Consider the following 26,317-nt stretch of genomic DNA (forward strand, 5'->3'; position numbering starts at 1 on the left):
GGTTCTAGCCACCGCCCTATCTTGAGCCGCCCATATCTGTTGTGAGTCTTCTCCCAGCCATTCCCGAAGCACCTTTAGTTGGGCCGCTTGGTAATATTTTTGGAAATGTGGAAGCGCCATCCCTCCCTCACTTGTTGTCGATGTTAAGACAGCCCTGGACAGTCTTGGAGTTTTCCCCTTCCACACAAAGGTCGAGATCACCCTCAGGAGTGCCCTGAAAAAAGAGCGGGGAATCCCTACCAGTAGGGCCTGGAAGTAGTAAAGGAGCCTTGGGAGTATGGTCATCTTTACCGCCTGTATCCTACCCCACCAAGAGATCAGCAGGGGATTCCATTTACCTATGTCACTTCTGACGTTTGACAGTAGCTGTGGGTAGTTTTTGCCGTATAGTTGTTCCACCTTGTGTGTTAGGGTGATTCCTAGGTACTTAATACCCCCTTCTGCTAATTTGAGGTTGAGTGCCCTTGCTTCTTTTTTAATCTCTTCCCCATCACCTGCTAGCATTAGTATTTCTGATTTGTTTCTGTTGATTTTTAGCCCCGAGATGGCCCCGAATGTTTCTAGCTCTCCCACTGCTGCAGCCAAAGTGCGGTCCGGCTCTTCTAAGATCAGCAGCATATCGTCCGCATATGCGGTTACCTTATGTTGCGTGCCTGCCATCTCTATCCCCTTTATTTGCGTGGTTTCCCTGATTTTCATCAGTAGGGGCTCTAGGAAAATGGCGTATAAAAGTGGAGATAGTGGGCACCCCTGTTTTGTTCCTCGGGATATGTTTACCCTTTCGGTTACCTCCCCACTGATGGCCACTCTGCAGGTTGGGGTGTTGTAGTTCGCTCTGATTCTAGCAATAAAGTGTTCCCCAAATCCCATACATTGTAGTGTCTTAAATAACATGGACCATTCAACTCGGTCGAATGCTTTTTCGGCATCTATTGCCAGAAGGATTGCTGGGGATTGTTTTACTCCTATCTTTTCCACTAGGTGGATGATCCTTCTAAGGTTGTCATGAGTTTGTCTTCCTGGGATGAAGCCTGATTGATCTAAATGAATTAACTTTGGGAGAAGCGGGGATAGCCTAGCTGCTAATATCTTCGTATATATTTTGGCGTCTAAATTAATCAGTGAGATTGGTCTATATGAGGCTGGGCATGATGGATCCTTCCCTGGTTTATGGAAAACCAGGACCTTTGCTTCGTTCATTGCGGGGGTCACATTGCCGCTTTCCTTGAAGGAGTTTAAGAGTCTGGTAAGAACCGGGGTTAGCTGATCCGCATATTTTTTATAAAATGGGGCTGTGAAGCCGTCCGGGCCTGGGTCTTATTCGTTGGGAGTTCAATTATTGCTTTTCTAACCTCTTCTTCCCTTATGGGGTCTTCTAAGGATTGCCTGTCGGCCGTTGTGATTTGTTGGAATGTGAGGGATGCCAGATATGTGTCTTGTGCGTCTGATTCCGGGGGGTCCGAGTTATACAGTTTTTGGTAATATTCTCTGAAGACTTCCCCAATGTCTTGTGTACGTGTCAGGTGTTCCCCTTTTGTGTCTGTGATGTTTTTGATTGTTATGTCTTTCTGTTTGGCTCGGAGTTGTCTCGCTAGTAGCCTATCTGCTTTATTTGCTTTTATGTAATATCTTTGTCTTAGGTACAGGAGGCTCCTTTCCGCTCCCTTTGTGCGTAGCATCTCCAGTTGGCCCTGAGTGTGTTTGAGAGTCCTCCTAAGTTCCTTTGTGGGTTGTGATAGAATTTTCCCTTGCAGCTCCGATATCGATCTTTCCAATTCTTTTTCCCACGCATACCTCTGTTTCTCCCTTGTTATTTTCAGTGCCATTAGTTTCCCTCGGATCACTGTTTAAACGCCTCCCAGACTGTGGAAATTGAAATTTCCCCTGTGTCATTTTCGGTGAAGTATTCTTCTATTGTTTCCCTTATGGTCCCCCCCATTACCTTGTCCTGGATTATGTCTTCCGGCAATCTCCAACTCCACAAGCCTCTAGTTTTCCCCTGCAGCTTCAGGTCTAGCCACACGGGTGCGTGATCCGAGAGTGCAATTGTCCCCTTTTCTACCTCCTGGATTTTGCCCATGAGGCTAACAGAAGCCCACAAGTAGTCAATTCGTGACATAGAGCTGTGCACATGTGAGAAGTATGTGAACCCGCTCAGGTCCCCCCTGAGTTCCCTCCATACATCGCCCAGGGCCATTCGGTCCATTTGTTGCTTTAGCCGTTTAGAAGGTGCCCCATGGCTGTATGTCCCTCCAGCGCTTCTGTCCTTCTGTGGGTCCCAAGCTATATTCAGATCTCCACCCAAGATCACCTCCCCCCTTGCAAAGGATTCTAGTTTGTCCAGGGCGTCCCTTAAAAAGCCGTCCTGTCCCACATTGGGCGCATATACTGACGCTAGGGTGATTCTCTGTCCCTCCAGCACCGCATTGACAAAAGCATACCTACCCTCCTTATCTGTGATGGAGTCCTCCAGAATGGCGTCCCTTCCGGTCTTCATTGCAATGAGGACCCCAGCCCTTTTTTCCGTGGCATTTGCTTGGGCCCAAATTGTATATCCCTTTACCCTTGCCTTTAGTTTATCTTTTTTCCTGATGTGCATCTCTTGGAGGAGGAGGAGGTCCACCTCTTCCCTTTTAAGTAATTTCTCCAGTTTCACCCTTTTAGTTGGATGGTTCATCCCCCTTATGTTGTAGGTCACTATATGTATCTTACCCATTTAATAAGGCACAAGTTCAAAGTATGGTTGATCCCTTCCTTCGGTATTGTCCTCTGGCCGTGATCCCGGTCCCTCCTTGCCCACCCTCTGAACTCCGCTCCCCCCCCCCAACAGGTAACAATAACAGAACCAAACTTGTTGCCCCCGAGTAGGGCGAGGGTTCCTACTGATGCTTGGGCGTTGCGCCCGAAGCTCCCTGCCCTCCTTCCTCTCGGGGGAGATGTGCGTGGGGAATCCTAAACCCCACATTACTGTTTTATCTTACCCGATTCCAAGCCGGATGATCCATCCCGGGCCGCCTGCTCCGTTTCTAGCGCGACTGTTTGTGTTCTCTTTCGCCCCCTCTCTGGAGCCAGCACGATGTCGCATGGTTGACCTCCTTTCTCTCTGTGTGTTATCCTCCTTTCATATTTGCTTCCTGCGGCCTTCTCTTCCCAGGGCCGGCCTTTTTTGCTTGATCTTTTCCCATCCGTTCGGACTTCTTCGTTGTTCTCCGCTGGGTGCTGTTTGATCCCCCTCCTCCGTATCACCTTGAAGGCCCAATATGCTGAGGCCCTCTTCCCAAGTGGTTGCTCTCCTCTGTTTACCTTCCCATGCAAACGTGAGCCCAAATGGGAAGGTCCATTTGTATCGGGTTTCTTTCGCCAGTAGGGCCTTGACTAGTGGGGCCATCGCTCTTCTCTTTTGTAATGTAGTTAGTGCCAGATCTTGGTACAATTGAATTTCCTGCCCATTCATTCTTATGTGGACCATTTCTCTGGCTTTCCTCAGAATTTGTTCTTTTTGCGGGTAGGATGAGAGCGCCACCAGGACGTCCCTTGGCCTCTCCCCAGGTGCCCCCAATCTTTTAGGGCCGACCCGGTGGACTCTGTCGACTCCGATTGTGTCTGGCTCTGCTGCGCCCAGGATGTCTCTAAACACCTCCTTAACTGCCGACATCAAATCTCTGTCCGGTACCGTTTCCACCATATTTTTGATGCGGATGTTGGAGCGTCTGGAACGATTCTCCAAATCCTCACACTGTATCTCGAGGTTGTGGGTGAGTCTCACCAGATGTTCCTGGGTTTCGCTAACTTGCTGCGTTTCTTCGTCAATCCCTTGGAGTGTTCTTTCCAATGTGTCGGTACTTTCCTCCAGTGTCGCCACATCGACCCGCAGGTCTTGGACCGCCTGTTTCATGTCGTTTTTCATCGTCATGAACTCTTCCTGTACTGTGGACATGAATTTCTCCTGGAGGTCGTGGAACCATGTTTGCATGTCCTCCTTAGAGGGTATACTATGGGGGTTCGCCTGTGCCATTCCCTCCGCTTGTTGGTTGTCCTGAGTCTTCCCTTTGGTTTGTTTCGCAGCTTCCGTGGACCACAGTTGAAGGATGTTTGCTTCTTCCCTCATGGGTTGTGGGGTCTGTTGGGCTACGGTGTTTTTGTTTTTAGCTCTTGACATGGTGTGGTTGTGTCCTGGAGTTCACAGGGGCCGCCGGGTTTCCCTCTTGAGGTTTGTGCTTTGTCCCCCTAGCGTTCGTGGCGGGTCTCCTGTGGGGTCTACTTGGTGTAAATTGGGATTATCCCCCTTTCCGGGACGGACTTTCTTGTCTATGGCTTTGTTGGGGGGGGCACCCTCCAGACCGGCCCTCCTGCCGGTCCCTCTGTATTTATGTCCGTAGCCTTGTCTCAATGTGCCCGGTTGGGCGTCTCGTTGCCGTCTTCACAGACGTGTCCCTTGCTCTCGGCTCAGCCCTTCTTCCTTTGGAAGCGCTTCCCTTCCGGCGGCTTATGGGGGGGGGGGTCGCCGGTTGTGTTCCCCCAATTGTTTGGGCTGCGGCTTTTTCCCCGCGGCCCCCACGACGCTCTCCCCGTTGTTGGTGGGTCCGGTGCCGCAACCGCCACTGCGGGGGGGGGGGGCGGCGCGGCGGGCCCTCAGTGCAAACGGGGCTGGGGGCGTGGGCGACCCCGGTCTCTGCCGTGTGCGAGTCTCTGCTTGTGGGGGGGAGGGGGTCGCCTCACCTTTCCGTCGCCGGGGCTCCACCCCGGCCGCCGCCCCCGCTCCCGCTCCGCACCGGCGAGCCTCTGGGTCCGAGGCGGGAATCCCTCGGTGGGGGAGGGGCGGTCGCCGCGGAGCGGCGTACTCTGCTTTATCCGGCGCTCCTCCGCCGCACACCCAGTGCCTCTGATCTACGGGTGTCTCCGGGGGGGTGTATCTGGTCTCTGTCGCTCTGGTTCTGCTTCAATTTGTGCTTTTATGCGGCGGCCCGGGACGAGCGCGGCTTAGTCGCGTCCCGTCTCCGCGGCGGCCATCTTGGATCTCTTCCTCACAAATTATTTTAAGGAGAACTCTTCCCCCGACATCCCCAGGGCAACCATATGGGACGCAATGAAGCCAGTGTCTCGAGGGGTGGCCATAGACGCGACAGCAAGACTCCGCCGGCTACATCGGCTGCATCAAACCAGCCTGGAGAGGAAGGTCGTGGAAGTGGAAACCAGCTTTAAAAAGCGTCCAGCCAAAGCCATCGGCCAGGACCTCAAAAGAGCGAAAACGGAGCTGAAGATGCACCAGGCAGACCGAGCAGCCAGAGCTCTAACATACACCAAACAATTTTACTATCTTAACAGTAATAAAGCAAACCGCCTCCTAGCGCATAAACTAAAGAAACTGCAATCGAGGAACTATATCCAGTGCCTGGCGGACCAAGCCGGAACCCTGCACCACACGGAGGCAGAGAAGCTCAGCCTAATGACACAACATCACGAAAACATCATGTCGGGGCCTCTGACGGCTGTCCCAGCCCGGTCTCGATTTCTGGCCGCCACCCCAAAGCCCGCACTACATCAGGCCCTGGAAGCGCTGGAACAACCAATCACAACGGAGGAAGTGTCCGACACAATCCGCGCCTTGAAAAACACGACCCCTGGGCCGGACGGGTTCTCTTCAAAGTTTTATAAGAAGTTTGCACACATTCTGGCGCCGCAGCTGGCTGAACTATTTAACTCATTCCTGTCGACAGGGGCCACCACAGCATCCATGGAGGAGTCCCCACACAGTCCTCATCCTGAAGCCGGACAAAGACCGGACACAATGCGCTTCGTACATACCCATCACTTTGTTGAACAATGACGCCAAGCTGTTCGCCAACATACTGGCTAACAGATTGGCCCCCATCCTCCCAGACATTATCCACCCGGACCAGACAGGGTTCATCCCAGGCCGGAATACCCAGAACATCCGAGGAACCATCGACATCATTGAATCGGCGAATAGGATGGGCACCTCCCTGATGGTGCTCTTGCTGGAAGCGCATAAAGCGTTTGACATGCTGGAGTGGGGCTACATAGGAGAAACGCTTCGCCACTACGGCTTCAGCCTGAACTTCACGAGATGGGCTCTCGCCAACTACCAGCACTCATCCACCCACCTGAGACTGAACGGAGCCATCTCAGGGAAAAGTAGCATCACCAGAGGCACCAGGCAAGGATGCCCATTCTCCCCGCTCATATTCGCACTCTCCATGGAGCCCTTAGCCAGCAGAATTTGGCACAACCCGGTGATCCAGGGCCTCGACTTCAAGGGAGAATCATATAAAATGGCCCTCTATGAGGACGATATATTGCTTACGCTCACCCAAGCGGAGGGTTCCATGCAGGCCTTGCCGCAGGAGCTGGAGGAGTTCAGAGAAGCCTCAGGGTTCGCGATAAATATCGCAAAGTCTACAGCTATGGGCATCAACGTGCCAGAAAACCTCAAAAAACGCCTGCAAGCTGCATTTCCAATCCCATGGGCCACAACTCAGATAGGCTACCTGGGGGTGTAGATCCCAAGCAAGTCGAGAACACCTACAAAGCAAACTTCCTGCAGCTGATCGGAGAACTCAAAGACGACCTGGGACGCTGGAGCAAGCAGGAAATCTCCTGGTTCGGCCGCATCACGGCGCTAAAAATGAACCTACTCCCAAGGCTACTATACCTCTGCCTGGCACTCCCCACAACTTTCCATAAGAAAGCCCTGCTAAAACTGCAGAGAGAGATCCTGAAATATGTCTGGGAGGGCAAGAAACTGCGAATCCCGAGACAAATCATGCTTCGCGGCCCTCCGTTGGGCAGCCTGGGTGTCCCAGACATCGCCAGGTACTGCCTTGCGGGCCAGCTCTCGCACGCCTTCGCATGGAAGACGACCACCAACTGGGCCAGATGGCTGAAGTTAGAAGAGGACTGGAGCTCCAACCCGATCGACGCACTACCCCATATGAGAGACCGCAGCCAGCCCTGGAATGTGGGCCCACTACCGGCAACATGGAATACTGTGTCAAGTTGGAGGAAAGCAGCCCGCCTCTGGAAATTCAGAAGCCCGACGGGCCCGCTCACACCCATCTGGGGCAACCCGTACTTCTCCCCTGGGATGGCCCCGCACAACTTCCATAGGTGGCTGGAGGGCGGCCTGAGAACCATGGCGGACTTCTTCAAGAGCGGTAATCCGCTGGACTTCGAGGCCTGTAAAGCTAAATTCCAGATCCCCGAGACGGAGAGATTTCCGATACGCCCAACTTAGATACTGGCTATCCAGCAAGAAACTCGGCAGCAGAGAGCTAACCGCCCTACAGCGGACACTCACATCGGGCCCTCCCAAAGGGAAAATATCAACCCTATACAAACTGTTGGACAAATCGGACCCGACCAAAAAAGAACACTATATGCTCAATGGGAGGGGGACATCGGCAGAGCCATCGAGTCTGAGGAATGGAACCAGATCTGGGCCCGAGCACACACAATCACCAAATGCACGACAAACATAGAGGGCGCTTACAAGGTGTGTTACAGATGGTACCGCACACCAGAGACCATGAACAAATTCGACCTGGCCATTCTGCCAAAATGCTGGTGAGGTTGCCCCAACTGGGGTGCACTGTTCCACCTGCTCTGGTCCTGCCCAAGTCCTCTTCATTCTGGAAATCGGTGCTTGAACAAATCAAAGGGATAACAGGCCTCACAATCCCCTGGGACCCAGGCATCGTTCTCCTAGGATGCACAGGCGAGGGCAGATTCCCACTCACAGGCCACATAGCAGACCTGTGCATCCAGCTCCTGACGGCCGCAAAAATCTCCCTTGCCAGGCTCTGGAGCAACCTGGAGGGCCCTGCTATACAAATGTGGTGGTCGAAGTGCTGGGAAACTCTGGCTGTCAAAAAAATCACAGCCATAACATTCAGCAACTCTTCCAAGTTCGAACGGGTCTGGTCCCCCTTCCTGGACTACACACAGAAAAACCCAGACTTGGTGAGGCAGCCCCCCACCCTCCGCTGGATGGGGGACCAGGTCTGAAGAACATATATCAAGGCGGGCAGGCCGGTCGAACCCTCACAATCAGCACGTAGAAATAAGCCTCCCCAGACCACCCCCCACCGCTCCGGCAAGCCGGATGGACTGTGCCTCGATGGATACCTGAACCTGAATAAACACTATGGGCCTCATTACGACTTTGGAAGTAGCCATGGCGCTATTAGCGCCATGGCTGCCTCCACAATCGTGTCCGGGTCTGGTCTGGTGGAGTGGGGACTTACTGGGTCATTCTGCCCTAGGCGGACCCGGTAAGTCCCCATTCCAAATGCCATTCCCCATTCCCGTTTGAACCCCCATAGGGCTCAATGGGAAGGGGGAAGGTGCTAATAACGGGCCCACAAATTGTGGGCCCGTTATTAGCTCCAAGGTCCCTTAACGGGTTCCGTAAAGAACGGCTGGTCAGACCAGCCATTCTAGGTTGGACCCGCTAAGGGACCTCGGAATAGGGCGGTAAGGGTTTAATGGCACCGATCTCCTTACCGTTAACCCTTACCGCCCAACTCGTAATGCCTCCCTATGACTCCCCCCTGCAACCTGCTACACCATGACTATTAGCTACCCCCCTGTTACCCCCTCCCCTTTTACCCCTCCTGCCCGGCTACCCCCGGGCCCCCTCGTCCCCATAAGACTCCCCCCTTTGTTGGGTGACTATGTTTCCCTTGTTTCCTGTTCTGTCCCCTCTCCTGCTACCTTCCCCTTAATTGCACGTTTGTTGTAAAAGGCAACCTTGAAGATGTATTGCTTAACCTGCATGTTTAAAAACCAATAAAACCATAAATGGAGAAAAAGAAAAAGGCAAAAGCTACATGCTACCATCACGCAAGTAGAGAGGGAGGATGGACCTCTAGCTATGGCACAAAGAGATATCAATGAGCGCTTTTAAAAATACTATATGCAGCCTTATAGGAGCAAAGAACAGAATAATGACAATAATGTTATTGAAGTGTTAGAACAAACTACACTCCCCAAGTTGATCGTGATTGTGAGAGCAGATTTGGAAGAATCTATAACAGAGACTGAAATACAGATAGCCATTGCATCTCTAAAAGGGGGAAGACATCAGGCAGCGACGGCCTACCGGCCACATTTTATAAAGCCTATATAAATACTGGGGCTCCCACACTAAAACAATGATATAACTATTTTCCAAATGGGTTCTTTCTGACATCCATGAAAGAGCCAATGATAGTGGTGCTACTAAAATAAGGCAGGGAACCTAGATATTGTGATTCATATCACCCGATTCTTCTGATAAACTTATACTAGGTAAAATATTTGCTACCAGAATACTGAACAAGGCATCAGATTTGCTAAACGCAGATCAATGTGGGTTTGTTTGGAGGAATATGACTATGATAGGAGACTGTTGGGAGTATTTCCCCAAAATAGAAATGCGATGTAACTCATTTGGAGACCCATTGGCGTGATGGTCACGTCATGTGTTGTACAGGTAATACAACAGGTGTGGAAACGTATGTGTCAAATTACATGTGAAGGAAGGCTATATCCCCAATATCCATATAAGAGCAGGTGAGAATTTAGCTATAGTGAATCAAAGATGTGACAGATAATTAATGCGCAAGCTAGGGGTGCTCGTTAATAGGGGACAATTGTTACCTTTTACCGGATGGGCTGAGAAATTCGCAATGTTGAAGGGGCAGTTCTTGAACTGTGCTAGGATGGTAAAAATGTTAAGAGCCGAAATGGGTATCCTTACCAGAGGAACCGTAGACAACACCAATACTTCACATGATAGTGACTATGAAGACAGAGGGGCAAACAATATCTAGACTGTATATGGTACTGCAAGATAGCATAAATATGGACAAACTACTAGAAGAGGTAGAATGGTAAAATAATTGCTTTCAAGCTAGAAGAGTATCGAGAAATGCAAGATTCAGACTGATTAAATGACCCGTTTGGGATAGCATTCAACAGCACCCACAGGTGCCCTAAATGCCAGCAAGAATAGGCAGGTTTCTGACATGTGGTGGGGGAGTGTTAGAATAACAAGATTTTAGCTTGGGAAATGGACAAGGTGTATAATTTGGTGAAAGGCCATTTGGAATGCACGCCTAGTGTGTCTATTGGGATGTTCACAGAGGGAAAAATAAGTGAATGAGGAAAATAGCCAGATTTTTAGTGCTGTTGGCAAAAAGAAAAAGGAGGATGCCAACATCGGGAAATGCCCAAGGTGGCCATGAATAGAACCATGATTTATAAATGCAATGTTGGTTGGCTGCTGGAAAATGAATTTTACAATATCAAGTACAAAGGGAGGAAGGAGACAGGGAAATGAAAGGAATGGTTCGGTCAAATTTTTTTATTGCCCCTACGGATCGGCCATGTGTTTTTAAGCCTAAGTTGCTCGATTTTAGAAAAATTTCCTATGGACCTTACCCGAGTTTATGTCCATTAAAGGCACGCGAAAACAGGCACCAGGGAGCTGCCATTTTGTGATAATCCTATAATTTCCCCCATCGCCCTGGCTGACCTGCTTTTGCGGCACTAAATCATATCCCCCGCCCGAGCCTGACATTATCAAAACATTCATATTCCCCGCCTCTCTACGTGACGTTACTGTGCTGCGTAGGCAAACGCGCCCAGTCGTCTTCTACGCGACTTCACACAGAACCCCGAAACCAACACAGATCAGCTCACAACACAGCGCGCCACAATTCGGAATATGAAACTGTACTTTAAAATCAAACAGCAACACGGTAAATTTGGTAAAGTACATTTATTTGACATTAAATGTTTATAGAATATTCTGCAATTGCCATATGAACTCCGAAAGTCATTTATTTTCTTTTATCTCTATCCGCAAATCCTTAAAATGTTATCGTGAGTCACGCGCTGTTCCTTTATGGTACACAGGGTGTTGGTTTTTGTTCAAAGAGGCACTTTTGTCACACGTTGAACCGCAAGGCTGTTCCATCAAGTAGGCACTAGGCCAGCATAAAGGTTGATATGTTGCTTCAAGCCGCTAGTACCGCGTAAGGGCATATGGGCCATTGGCGATCGTCCCATAAGATCATCAGAATGGTGCAGTTGTTTACATTAAGCTGCAGCTGGCGGCTGAAGAAACCGTATGCCTGTGTCTGAAACTGGTGACAGTGGCAAAACGGGAGTATATACCTATTTTGAAAACATAACATTTATAATTAGTCTCGCCAGCCAATCTTTATTAATATTATTCATTTTATTTATTACGGCTGAGCTGAAACTATTTGCTTTCAAGGATAGTGCAATGGAGTATGTTCGGCTCTAAAATCAATGCGAAAACGAACTACATAAATCGAGGTTAGTACACAATGAGAAACGACTTTTTGTCTACATGCGTGTGGAATGTTGACCTGCATGCCCATGTGCCCGCTACAAGGACGATCCCACAAACCTTTTCAAAGCTCTTCATTCATTCATGTATTCATTCATGCATCCATTCATTAATTCTTCATTCCGGTATTAAAAGTGTCTAAAGAGTTACTTACATTATATTTGCAATTTCCATTGTGTCTCTGCGTAATGCAGTCCGTAAATCCCACTGTGCTCTTGACAACGATTCTTCGTATACTGAACTAACATGAAACTCGGTCTAGTTTAAGAATTTTCTGCCTTATCGCCTCAAACGTTATTGAACCCCCCAAACCACCCTTCAAATGAAGTTCTTTCTGCATGGTCCCTGTCTCTCAAGGTCAAAAAACAATAGAACCTTATACTGCCAGTGCGAGTTGTGGGCCTCTTCAGGGCGCGAGCTGAAAATCAAAGCCGCTGACCTTCACTAGAAATTAGCATACATTCATTCTTTGCAACAACCCGTAGTAAAGCCATTTGTGAGAACTTGAAGTTTCGAATCCATCTATGTAGTGCGCCTCAATGTGCAAATGCGAACTGGCTTCTCTCCCATCTGCAACGGCTCGCTTGGCGTGTTCTAAGGCCCCAATTTTGTCCTCGTTATCTGCAAGCTTTGAAGCCCCAAAGAACTTTAACTATTGAGACTTTTAATTTTTTGGGGAAGGTCAGTGAAAGTATAAAGTACCCGAGCAGTAGATTTGAAAGTGAGATTTGTTGTTTGTTTGTTTTATTATTTGCAATACGCAAGCCTCCCCTCGGTTAACAGTGCCCACCATTTATAAGAGATTGCGAAAATTAGTTACATCAACAAAAATATATACATACACATAAAGACAAGGTCAGCAATATGAGGTGAATAGAGAGAGAATTCAAAGATGACACCCAGGTAGTTCGGCACCCAGGATGGTGAAGGTAGGGGCTAGGGTTGGCGTACTTTGTATGCACACTGTACAATAAAATTTATTTACAAAAAGACAATCATATTACAATTATTTAAACCGGGATTTGTACTTCACAACCAGCTCTCCTCTGGGTGGACATGGCACAGTGGCAATGTTGGGTGGCAATGGATCAGTGCTCTGCACAGAAACGTTCAAAATTCTGTATCTATGCTTCTCTAATACAGCAAAAATAAGGCCTTTGACAAAGTCTAACTCCATTTTCTCATAGACTGGTTTGATCACCCATTGCTTACTTCTTTTTGAAAAGGGCTTAGTGTAGCGAGGCATCCTTACATTACCCTTAGTCCTAGATTGTTCACGGCCGAGATTCTCGTTATGGGCCAAGACGGCATGTAGAGTCCTATGTCTAATGCCCTGTATGCTGAAATGCAAGCGCTTTGGCCAGTACTTTAGGCACATATTGTGGAACACCTCCAAACCTCCTGTGTGACAGAATTCTGTTCGTCCGCTCAAATCACTTGGTAGAGTTTTATCGAAAACAATCTTCTCAATGGCTTTGTGTGTCGGTGAAGATGGATTCAACCGCTTCTTCTTCCGTGCCTCCACTGGGGATAAAGGGCCATGTACACATTGGTGGAAATGTAGGTTTTCTGACCAGCGGTGCACGTTGGTACAGTGGTGCATCAGTGACCGCCATTTTTCAAGTAGTATTTCCACTGACCCTTCACAAGTTTTGGAGCTCCACCAAAAATGGTTGCTGATAGACTGGGACCACTCTGAAATACTTTCCAAACCTTTTTTTTCCCTGCAGCCGAGATTTTCTTATTGATTTAGCAAGATGCCATACGTCAAATTGATGTTTAATATGTGGGAACTGCTCTCTCATTGTCTTGGCAATTAAAACGTGTCAGTCCGTGGCTATGAGGTCGATGTGCATTCCCCTCGATTGTAGATATTCCACTGATTTTATAAATCCTAGTTTCTCCATGGCCACTGAGGATGTACATTGTGTTACCTGCACGACCACCGAACTCACAATTTTCTTACTATCCATGTCCTGAAAGTGGTAGGTGCAGTACTTGGCAGAAAAACCAGGGCTGTCGCACTGTCCATCGCCGGCTAGCCTGAATCGTTTGCCTTCGAATGCACTTGCTAGAGACAATTGTTCAATTTTCCAAGCATCACTAATGGCCGGAAACAGATAATCATGTTGGTATTTGTACTATTGCGTTTTTTAAATGAAATGGAGTCCCACAACCTGAAAGAAAGACTCTAACTTTCTAAAACTGGAGCCACTAAAAAGTGATGCAGCTGCACACGGTAGATTGCCTGCTGGCAGTTTCCCCAGCATCGGTTGTGCATACCATGAGAACGTATGATGTAATCTACAGGGGGCATGTATTGTGACGTTACTGCCTTGTTTTTGACGAGTCACATGAATCAATGGCTTCCCACATACTTTCCCTCTGACAGAATGCCCACATTTCAGCATAATTATAATATCCATCAAACAACTGTCGAATACTATGTATTTGCCCTCTTTCATCAGACTGTCATCCTGCGTCAAAGTTGATTCGGCCTGTGACGTTGAGGACATATTACCACATTTGAAAGAAATATCGCTGCTATCAAGTTCTGATGCGTCGGTGAATGCTGCTGCTGGTTCATTCTCTGTCATTTCAACATCTGCTACCTCAACATTGATGTGAGAACACAACAATGTCGACAGCTTTTTTGGTGTCAATTTTTTGGCGGGTGTAGATTGGGTGAATTGATCTGCAACTACTTCAGAGCTATCTTCAATACTTCCAGTATCATGTTGTTGCGGCGGTGCGGTCGTACTGATAAAGTATAGTACAATTGTCTGGAAAAAAACATAAAATAGTCCCTAGCACAAAACAATTTCTAAAGTTATGAACTGTTTGTAACTAACCTTATTTTGGTTTCTTTTCTTTACAACTTTTCTGACTCGACCTTCAACATCTGCACGCTGTTGCTCTGATACGTATCCGCATGTCTCCCCTTCCTCTTGCGCTGCAACGACTATATTTTCTGTATCCGCATAGACAGCACAGAATGAGGCTCCATCGACTCCCTGAAACATAGTATTTTCATTACTGTGTATCAAAATATTGTTAGCGTAAAACGCACGTGAGGACGAACACACATGTACATCTCAATAGCCAAATACGATTTAAACATTGTGTGGAACAATCAAACGACAAGTATTCGAGCTCTGATGACCTAGTTCGATGGAGATGTCAGTATCCATACCTCTGGCTCTACATGGACTGCCACGAATGATTGTATTGAAGAAGAGGCATCAGCAACTCCCTGAAACACAGTACTTGCGTTAGTATGGTTTTCAGTATCGTAAACATAACACACACTTGGAGTCGACGGCACAGGTACATATAAAGAGATAACCACAAATGTTGCATTGTCTAAAAGAATCAAGGAATATTTAAAACTGATCAGATTTAATCGACTTATTTCTCAGATTTCTTTACATCTGCATCATCTAAATGGGATCTTGTGATTGTAGTGGAAGCTCCATCATCTCCCTGAAACACAGTACTTGCGTTAATAGGGAAGAAAGTATAGCAAATGGAATCACGTTATATGATCACGCTCGATGGAGCTGTCAGTATCCATACCTCATGCTGCTGAAGAATATCTAGGGCTGTTGTCAATGTGGTGCGCACTTCCGAAAGCTGCTGCGCCGATCCGTATCCGCATGGTCCCGCTTCCACCGGAATTACTTGAATGTCAGGCTCCACATCAAGTGCGTGGGTTGATGATTCAACAACAGCCTGAAACATAGTATTTGCATTAGTAAGGATTACAATATTGAAAACAGAACACACACTTGGGTTCGACCGCACAGGTACATATCAACGGCTAACCACAAATGACACATGGTGTAGAACAATCAAACGACAAGTGTTCCAGTCCTGATGATCACGGTCAGTTGAGCTGTCAGTATCCATACCTCGGGCTGCTGAAGAACATCTAGGGCTGTTGTCAATGTGGTGGACGCTTCAGCATCTCCCTGAAGACAGTACTTGCATTAGTATGGATAACACTAATTATAACTGAAAACAAACACCAGGAGACGACAACTAAGGTGTATATCAATTGGAAAGCACTAACCAAACAATTGGTAAAATAATCACACGATACATACAAACTATTACTTGACATGCATAAAACAAGTCTGTAGCGGAATAGCCAAGTATGATTACCTGATACGCGCTAGAAGTGGTTGATAACTGCGAGCAGAATGTTCTTGCTTCAGATTCAAGGGATAGTCAAGAAGTTGTAAAGGTAAATTATTGTTTGATAATGAAATGCAAATATTTAAAATTGCCATGTAAGGAGACAGAATACTTGAGTAATGCGCAATGTAGCACAGTTCCCTGTGCCCATATATAGATTTTGTTTGTGGGTTATGAAATCTAAAAATAATATATTGATAAATGTCATTATTCAAAAAGCTATACACTCATATCAATGTCGAAAGTATTACAAATTGGAAGCAACACCTAAAATATCAATGAATCCATTCGGCTACCTACACACTACCGCAAGGCCTAAAGCTAAAAACGGACACTTGACTCACCAGTGGCGGATTGTGGATGAATAGAGTGGGAATAGCGTTTGCGAGCAATTTTCGTGTCGATCGCCGTTTGTTCTTCTTTGTTACCCAAGATGTGGTGTACATGTTCGAGGGAAAGTGCCGGCTGCAGATGCGGTATCAATCACCCCTCTTGTCCTCAAAGACTTGTTGGACTCTACTTTCCAGCTCATCCAGTGGATATCCGCAATGTCTGACCCATTCTCTTATTCAATCAACAGTTTTCGGGAATACATGCATTGTAGTGCCTTCAGATTTAGCATGGGTCTTCGAAGGGCAACCGCTAATCGAACAGGCAGGCATTGTTGAAAATTCTGAAAAGTAAATATCAAGATTATTATAAAACCTTGATGAATAAAAATGTCATAAAAAAGTAAATGAACCATACCATGCTCAATGCAAGGTTTGTTTTGGTCGCCGGAACTATACCAGTTCATCATGTGCGGCTTAGTATTTGCATAGGTTACAGAAATTTCTGTTTTGTCTTGCACGAAAAGGAACCATGCTTACATTATAGACTGGACCCCCGAAGGATGCAATTCGATGACAATTGACACAGATGAAAATAAATAGATCTATTGATAGCATAACAATTGAAACTCAAGTCAATAGCAATGAGACCAATGACCATAGCTCTATTGGGTACTGTAATAGCAAATAGATTGAAATGTAAAAATGACCGAAATATGACTAGGATACATGGCCTTACCTTGACCAACAAACAGTTGGATTCAGCAGGCCGAGCAGGATGTGGCAGGAGAACAGGTAGATGGCCACAGGTAGCACACTGGCGAGTTTGCTCGAAGCGGTCACAGATAGCACGGCAACGAGCAGATTAGCATAGATCTCAGTGCTTCTCAGGTAGAAGGTTCAGGAGTTGACTTGCAAAGCACAAAGATGTTCTCATGAGACATATCAAGTGGTTTGTAAAGTATTAGAAACAGGGGTGTGTTTGTGAATGAATGACGTGTGTATGTCGTGGTATTATGTTTATTGCAGGGGGGCGGCCTGCCTCAGGGGAGGCCTGCCTGGAGACACGGGGTCTGAGGAGGCCATGTGAGCGATGGCCCCTGGGCGTGGGATACGTTTTGAAGTGTACATGCTGTTTGGCACCTTGTCCGTTTGCGCCCGTTACAGCCCCCCATGCCAGCGCTCATCCCCGGGTGCGAACCGCCTTTGATAGAGGGGGTGGGATGGATGGGCCTGGGGCGTGCAGATAAGGCACAGGAAGACTGCTGAATGGAGACTCACTTATGTGGATTGCAGGGGGGCGGCCTGCCTCAGGGGAGGCCTGCCTGGAGACACGGGGTCTGTGGAGGCCATGTGAGCGATGGCCCCTGGGTGTGGGATACCTTTTGAAGTGTACATGCTGTTTGGCACCTTGGCCGTTTGCGCCCGTCCCTTGCCCTTATGTGATGTTAACTTTGCATGACATTTGCGTAGATGGGAACACTGAGCAGGACACGGGGCATCCATTTTTGTACCCCTTTCCACTCCATTTTGGTGACCAAGCCTCACTGCGATAGTACAGCACGCAGAGCACATGGCCCACAGCCTCGTTCCCACTCTGACTGGAAAACTCCAGAGGTATTTGCAACAGCTAATAAATGTAACACATCACTCTCTGAGATCACGATCCTGCATGTGAACCGGCTTGAACCATGCACATGGCTCGTTCATCTCCACAAACGTGTCCTTGCCCACGCACCCTCACCAGTGGAAAGTAACTGCCATTCTGACCCTGTGTCCCTGCAAGGTATTCTCTTCATGTGCCAGACCACTGACCACGCCATGATGGCCACCTAGAGATCCCCAACTAACGTTAGACCCCTACTGCAGTATATCGTTGCCTATCAATAACAAATGCCACATATCGGAGATTCTTGTGAGCACAGACCCACACTTCAAACACTGTATTATAGTGGTCAAGACCCTTGACCTAAGGCCTGTATAATCCAATGTTCATTGATAGTATTGATATATGTGTGACTTTTATAGAGACATAACCGACTGAAAGACTTTCAACAAGTGTTATTTAGTGCATGCATTATTGATAATATATTTGGTTAGCTTAGATAGTGACCACCCCGCTTCACAGAGACCTGAACTTCACCCATTCCGAGCACAGGTGTCTGACGTCCATCCTTGAATGGAGACACACTTGATTGATTTAAAAAATTGAAACAACCGTTGTTAAAATATATGTGGTGTTTTATTTTGTAGCTTATTTTGATGACACAAAAATACAAAAGTTTACACATTGTACAGTTCAGGTTGCAGCACAGCGAGAGAAAATCCCCTGTACTGACTGCTGTCACTCGGGAATGTTTCTCTTATGGCACGAACGGTACAGGCGGGTATCACTCTTCGAATGCGGTGTCCAAGCCTACCGTGAAGCCACCATGTAAAGGAACGATAGGCCACCAGCCTGTACCTGTGAAAAGGAATGAAACAAACTGTTTTATAAATGACCAACATGAGTTTAATAAACGTTTGTTGTCAATGACAATTCTTGTAACTAATGGCATTCTGCTTGGAGAAATGCTATCTAGACACTGCACACTATTGAATGACTTTCATGTGTTACAATGATATGTATATGTAATTTTGGATGTAGTACAAGACCATGAAATAGGAGTGGCATGACAAGCAGAGTATACTTACTCGTTACTCGGATTACGAGGACGAACAGTTGCGCGAAGTTCGTGCATAAGCACCATCATTATCCTCAACACGGACCGTGTGAGGCAGGCTGCCCTGAAGTCTGGCAGCTCGGTGATGCATTGCGGTCGTGGCTCGCCTTCCGAAATATAGGCCACGCATCCCGAGTTTTCACAGCAGCAGCAGTTCTCCTCCTCGGTCGGCATTAGCTCGCACCGATTGCATGTGCACCAGGTGGAAACACCGTCCATGCGACTAGGTCCAGTGTCTTCATCCGTTGATTCATCCTGCCAACTGCTGTCCGAAGCCCCATCGTTTTTGCGTGTTTCCCTTTCCAGTAGTTCCTCCTCAGTATACTCGGGCTCGTACATGTAGGGCATTATTGTATCCATTGTGTGTTGCACAAACTAAAATAATTGATAGCGGTGGTACTGGTATCTGTCCACACGGGCTACAAGCAACGAAGGTAGCTGACCAGAGCACAGAAACGAGTCACAGAATACTCAAAGTAACACAGAGAGAGGAATGGAATCGAAAATCTGCTGCTGTGTGTTGTGAAACGGTCTGTTTATGCTTATTTAGGAAAGAGGCGTTCTGCCATTTCCATGGCGACACGTCATTAGCTGAAGCGCAGCGAATGTTGACACGAGACGTGCTTTGGCGTTGTGAAATGGGCGGTACGCGTCTGCTGATGACAGGCTCAGGGGCGGGGGATATGATTTAGTGCCGCAAAAGCAGGTCAGCCAGGGCGATGGGGGAAATGATGGGCACCAGCGAGCTGCCATTTTGTGATAATCCTGTTTTCGCGTGCGTGTAATGGACGAAAACTCGGGTAAGGTCCATAGGAAAATTTTCTAAAATCGAGCGATTTAGGCTTAAAAACACATGGCCGACCAGTAGGGGCAATAAAAAATTTTGACCGAACCATTCCTTTAACTAGGAAATGTTCCTGAATGAACGTATGACTGCGAATACTGTAGCAACGCGGACAATTTCTTTATATGGGGCTGATATTGTACCAATCAACTGATCTACCTTTTGGGGAGGGAGGGAGGTTGTGCCTGATTGCAATGTTCATTAATAATAATAATACAAATAATAATAATAATAATAATAATGATAATAATAATAATTAAAAGTTTCCTTTTAAAAACAACTGATGACAGTCTCCAGGAGTGGGGAGCAATCATCAAGGATCTTGTGGTTCAGGAACTACAGTGCCCAAAGAGGCTCAGCAATCCTCCAACTGGAGGGAGCTGATGGCAATCTTCAGAGCAATTTTCAACCCAGGATGGAAGGGAGACATGTCTTAGACAAGACGGGCAATCAAGTGGCAAAAGCTTATGTCAATTCACATATTTCAGGTGGCAGACAGGATGTCCTTCTGGTCAGATTCATTTTCAGGATTTAAGGGAGGCTTATCTGCCAGGGAAGCTGAATCAGGAATCAGAAATCCGACCGCCTGAGCAGGACCATCCCTTCGTCAATGAAATTTTGCTTATGTCCACGGGTCTTCAATTGGGGTCGATCCAGTGGGGTGTCATGCGATCAACCTCTTTGCACCTGAGGCTTATTCTGTGCTTCCATGGTATGCAATGCCCAAACCTGGTACCTGGGACACGGCCATGAGGACTACTCTTCACCTTTCACCCTTTTCCAGTGTTTCACTGGTTACTCAAGAAAACCCTCGGGGAATCAGCCCAGTTGATTTCATTTTCCCTTTCGTTAATATACATTTAACAGACCCACTTTTCCAGTACAGCCTTAACCAATCGCCTTCACAGATCTTTCTTTTGGGACACTGCACCATCTACGATTAACAGCTAGGAAACTGAACTAAACGCTGTCTTGGAAATGGGAATATCCAAGGAAGTGGCTAAAGAACTTCGGATGTCCTGCAAGCCAGTGACCTTGGATGCCTACAGCATCAGAGGTCCTTCTGCAAGTTGTGTGAGCCTAGGGGGTACCATCTGGGGATGTCTGGAAAATTCTAAACTTCATGACGGATGACGTCAAATTAGGATTTGCTACTGGCAGCCTTCAAACGCAATGGGCCGCCTTAAGAGCTTTCAGGAACCCTCACTCAGGTGTGGGCATAGTGGAACCTTTGGCTACCTGGCTTCTGCATAATTTTGGATTCTGGAAACGTCCCAGGAAGTTGATCCTTCCAGATTGTGACCTCCTGCTTATACTTCCCCAGCTACAGCTCCCTTCTCTTCAACCACGGGACACAGTAACTCAGGTTTCTCTCATTGAAAACCTTCTTTTTACTAGCAATGATACAGGCCAGATAGTTAGGGAAATTGGGATCCCTATTGTGCACAGAAGCATTCCTGAGATTCAGAACAGCTAAGGCAATATTGTGTACAGGACATTCCTTCACTCTAAAGTATGTTCGCGCTTTCCCCTCATCTATGAGGTAGTGTGGCCTGTGATCACAACTGAAAAGGGAGAGGACAGTCATTGAATGGACCTCAGAAGTGTACTGCAAATGTATCTGCAGAGGACTTTGACTTTTCACAGCACTGATGCCCTCTTTGTATCAATTGGTGGGGAAACAAGGGCAAGAAACCTTCCACATCAATCCAGAGTCAATGCATTAAAGACACCATAGTCGCCTCTTACCAAGAGGAAGGGGAAACCTCTCCCCAGAAATAATCCAAGGCTGCTCAAAAAGGGGAACGGCGGCATCCTGGGCAGAAGCGCAACACGCATCGATCCAAAAGATATGTGCATTGCCGAAACGTGAGCTTCCCGGACTTGTTTATCAGCCATTACAAGTTGTCAATCGGCATCCCACTATCAGCCGACATCAGATTAAGGATTCTACGCGCTACCACTGTGTAATAAATAAAGCTATGTGTGCAGCAGTTTGGGTGTCCTGGTGCTTATTAGAACGCCTCATGTCTGGTACCGCTTGTTACATCTTCAATTTGAATGGACTGTGTTGAGAAAGGGAGAAAAGGAGGTCATGTCAGATTACATATGATAATCCTCATTACTCCCAGTTCTCCCGACTTGTTACAGTCCTAAAAGTCCCCTCCCGCCCCTGTTGCATGATTGTCTGCGAAAAACACAGGATGACGTAAAGGGGAGTAGGGCTATGTACCTCACAGAGTTAGTTTATATATGTTTTTTGTGCAAGGGATCCGTCTGGAAGGCGGATGCCTTCAATTTGTAAGGACAGTGACTAGCCAGGAGAACTGGAAGTAATGAGAATTACTGTATGTGGCATTTCACCATCACTGTGAAATTGATTGATAGAATGTCAGCACTGTGTAAAACATGTGCATTAGTATAGTTAAATGTAATGTTTCAGTTGAACTAATTAGTAGTAAGTACGATGTAAAAGAAGTATTTTCAAGAAAGAATGTACACGAAATATGCAAATGAATACCAGATTCATAATTTCTCCATGTTCCTCGCAGGTTTGCAACAACTGATTTTCCTCCTTGGCATGCACATTAGCAAGTTCTTCTTTGAACTTTTCCAAAACATTTTCGACGAGGATATTCCTTTGCAATCCATCAGTGCCTCTGCCCCGTAAGTAGATAACCTAGAAGAGAATGAAATAACCAAAGACAAGGCAGGAGTGAGTTTACATAGAAGACAGATGTTTTCATGACTATCAACAATTCATTAAGCTTAAATGGAGAATTCTGCAAAAGCTAAAGAAGAAAACAAGGAAAATCTGCATTGACCTGCATAGGTACTCATATGCGAAGCACTGAAAATGTTAAATAGGCATTGGCAAATTGTAAAATGATATGTAGTATTTTTGTTTTGTAGGAATGAGGAGGCGCCTGAAGGGCATTTGTTTCTTCTTTTGTTAGTAGCCCTGCAGGTCTGCGTAGGACAGAAAAAATGCTATTTCTAAAGCAAATGGGAGTGTCCTTCCAAAGATTACATCCATGGCCACATAGAGAGGTCTGCTCTCTCTTACAGGTGACTAAATGTAGTTTTCCAGGTATTCAAACACACTTTTCATGATTTCAAGTGCACCAATACAATTATTTCTTCTAATGCTGTGGGTCTAGCTAAATTCCTTATAAAAATGATTACGCAATCCTAATTTGAGTTCTGCAGGGAGGGTCTGGACAGGCTCCTAGTTGGCAGCCTTGTTTTTTTTGGTTATAAAAGGACTTGACAGGGGATCGAACAAAGTGTGATTAACAAAGACAAAAGAAATACAATTGGGTTCTGGACTTCAAAAAAGTTGTTTGATCTTAAGGGCAATCTTAGATATATCGCCAAAAGCTTGTGATCGAGAGCTCTCCTTTATAGCTAGATATTGTAAGTGATCTGCAAAACCTTTTTCTGACACCCCATCCCTTGCAGCCCTCAATGTCCCCATATAGACAACCCCTACATTGGTTACCAATACACTGTAATGTTTCTTTCAAGCTTTTATGCTTGTTATTTAAATGCCATATGTAGGGTTTAGGGTTCAAAATGTAAACAAACTAATTCAAAACTTAATCACCACATTACTATGCTTGGGGTGCTCTAGGCCGATCTCTTGCCACAAAGAGAAAACTCAATATTCACACAAGTCATCATCAGAAACACAAGGCCTCTTGCCGAGTTCCAGAAAAAACCTCTTCCAATATTAGTTTGAAAACAATTTATTTGCTTTCAATAAGTAAATTTAAACAGCTTTATTCCAAATAAAAAAGTTCATAAACATTCCAAATTTGACTCATTTCATACGAACAAATGCAATTTCAATAACAGAAAGTCTAACTTAATGCCCAACGGGGTATTTTTACTCTCCACACGTAAATAAACAGAAGAGTTTGCTGCATCTTGCAATATTGTTCATTCAACAATTCATCAAACAATTCACAAGGTGCTTTGTGGGGCAGTTCACTCAATATGTACAGGTAAATGATCACAGCTCTGTGCCCTGTCAGGACCACACCACATAAACAAAACAGGGTGTTCCTAACGCGATGCTTCTTAAAGACAGCACGTTTCAAGACTGATAGCCCCTTCTTCAGGTGTAACTGATAATCATGAATAGTGAACTATCTAGGGTGTAAAAAGAAAGAAAATATACGTAAGTATATTACCAAGTCAATCTGCTATCAAAAGTCAATGTGTATAAACATCTTTCACTAACCTCTCTAATCTTTCATTCCCAGTTACATTATTCAGCCTTCCACGGAGAATCACCAGTTTGAAAAAGCTGTAAGATGTATAACACTGTTTGTTCCAATGACTGGTGAAATGAGTCAAATTTGGAATGTTTATGTACTTTTTTATTTGGAATAAATCTGTTTAAATTTGGTTAGTGAAAGAAAATAAAATTGTTTTCAAATTTATATTGTTTTTTTCTGGACCTCGTCAAGTGTGACTGAGCCATTCATCAGTGTTTCTGATGACTTGTGTGGATGTTATTTAAATGCCTGCCTGGGCTTGCTACACATAAAATCTGAAATCAAAGAAATAACTTTTTTTACTAAATGTCCTAATACTTTGCTGTAAGTCCAGAGGAGATGGTAGATTTTTTGTGGCCTTAACCACCTCTATGGAATTCTCTCCCTTAGGAAGATGTAGTGGTAGGATTCACAAAACACTCAGACCTTTTTGTTCCCGTACATTTATAAACAATGTTGATGTAGTCCTGGTACACTGCCTTTTTCGACTGATACATTCATGCGCCTAGGCGCATCTAGTTATGCTGTGCCATAGCATACATTCAAAATCATATGTCTAACGAAGAAGAGTCTCTAACACTGTGTGAAGTATGACTCCACACACAGATATTTTCAAGGGGTATCTGTTTGTAGGGGAATGTTACAGGCAAAGACTGGCCTTGACCTGTAGTGAAATGTGATGAACCTGATGTCATTCCTCTCCCGGAGGTAGCCTCTCCTCATGTGGCAAGGGAACTGCAGGTGCTAACTGATCCGGACCCTGGCGGTGGCTATGCAATGGGAGGATCACCTGAGGGGAGGCAACCCTCAGAGGGATTGACAGGCATCATCTGATGATAAATGGTATCCCCACTTTCCTTTTAGGGATATCCCCTTCATTCCCAATGCCTTAATGGCATATTGTGACAACCCCTCTCAACATCCTGTAAAAGCTGCTGATAAAAGTCATGAACATTTTTCACCTTGTGAAACAAAATGTACTGAGATGAGGAAGAGGACTGCAATGAGCAAGAGTGTGAACCATCATGCGCAGTCTAGTGTTGTGAAGAATGATTGGTCCAAGACACTTTCCTGCCGGGAGGCAGGAGTTTAAATCAGCTGCTGCGAGAAAACAGAGAGATCTAGACCAACTAAAGACACACCGTGCAGAGCAGTGTCCCAGACTGGCAGCAAGTCCCGAAGCAGGCGAGTGGAGGTAAGCGAGAGAGGGACCCGACGCAAGCACTCCCGGCCGGTCGGTCAGACCAGGAAATAGACGGGGCCGAGGACCATGGCTGCACAGTACTACTGGCAAGAAGAGAAGCGCAGAGGCAAGCGCCGGACCGGCCCTGTAGGGAAGCGGTGCTAGTTGACTGGGAAACAAGAAGAAGAAGTGTCATCTTCATCGTCACACTACTTTGCCATAAAGTAACTTGGGGAAGACCCATGCCCCCTTGTACTGAATGAGAAAGAGATTGAAACAAAGTCCTTGCAGAAGAGTATACCAGGTGCGGAGCGGATCTGGGATTCACACCCAAATTGTGTTGAGGAACTGTACAAGAGTACATGGCAGGGGAGTATACCAGGTAAAGAAGAAACTCCTGGAGACTTGCACCAAGTTTTGTGACTTCATATCTTTAATTTGCAAATAACAAGCTGCCCTTAAAGATGACGCGTGTTTCTGCTTAGTCTTGCCTTTTTCAAATCAGGGCATGGTAAGATCCATTTCATGGTTGCGTGTAAAGAGTAGATTAATTTGTTCTTAGGCAGGGGTCCAATCCCTGTATAGCATATTGTTAAGGAGTTCAATTAGGCGACACACAACTTAGTCTCAGCCCAGCGCGCGATTGAAATGCTTATGTTTTATGTTAGATTCAATATTGAGATGGTACAGCACTCATATCACACCCCCTTTTCAAATACTCCGGGTTGCAATGGACCATGAACCAGGCTGGTTGGTAAAAGGTAATATTTATTTATTTATTTTAATATTCAAAAGAAATCATACAATTTTTAATATGGGGCAGCAATCACCAATGGGGTGATAAGAACAATAGGAATGTAAGCAATGCACTGAGTTTAATCTTCTATTGACACAACTACAAAACACCAGGGAATAGGAGTACTTTTTGATTTTAGGTAAGATCGCACTTGAGTTAGAATTTCCCCCTGCAATGTTCCCTCCACCCACTAATAATCAATTCTAAGTGGATAAACAGAAGCAGCAGTTAATCAGGAATGACAAATGGAAAACAGAATGGAAATCCGACTTTCCCTCCACAAACAAGAGAGAAAAACGGATTTTAAACCCTGGCAATGCTAAAAACGACACTCGGATATGGATGAATAAATGAATGAATGAGTATAAAACTCTTGAAACAAAAACAATTCTTTACTGGAGCAACACTGGAAAGATACCAGCAATCACAAGCAATGGATTGAGCAAAAGCATACAATTCAAAATTAAATGGAAGATTTAAAACAGTTTATAATCAAAATGACATGTTGGAAATTTAGCAAACTTTTGCAATACCTGCCTGAATTTACCAAAATGGCTTCTAATAAAAACGGGTGAAATATGT

At 46.0% G+C, this 26,317-nt stretch overlaps 1 protein-coding gene across 1 annotated transcript in view; it reads right to left on the bottom strand.

The window, feature by feature from the left end:
* The window catches only part of LOC138566386 (tripartite motif-containing protein 54-like), a 708,248-nt gene that overhangs the window by 187,866 nt on the left and 494,065 nt on the right, over positions 1-26,317 (bottom strand). The window contains exon 2 of the mRNA XM_069643570.1: positions 21,995-22,153. Within this exon, the coding sequence (XP_069499671.1) occupies positions 21,995-22,153 (159 nt within the window). The remainder of the gene's footprint in view (positions 1-21,994; positions 22,154-26,317) is intronic.

The sequence above is a fragment of the Ambystoma mexicanum genome, chromosome 2p (genome assembly GCF_040938575.1).
Source record: "Ambystoma mexicanum isolate Mex_15411 chromosome 2p, UKY_AmexF1_1, whole genome shotgun sequence".
NCBI lineage: Eukaryota > Metazoa > Chordata > Amphibia > Caudata > Ambystomatidae > Ambystoma > Ambystoma mexicanum.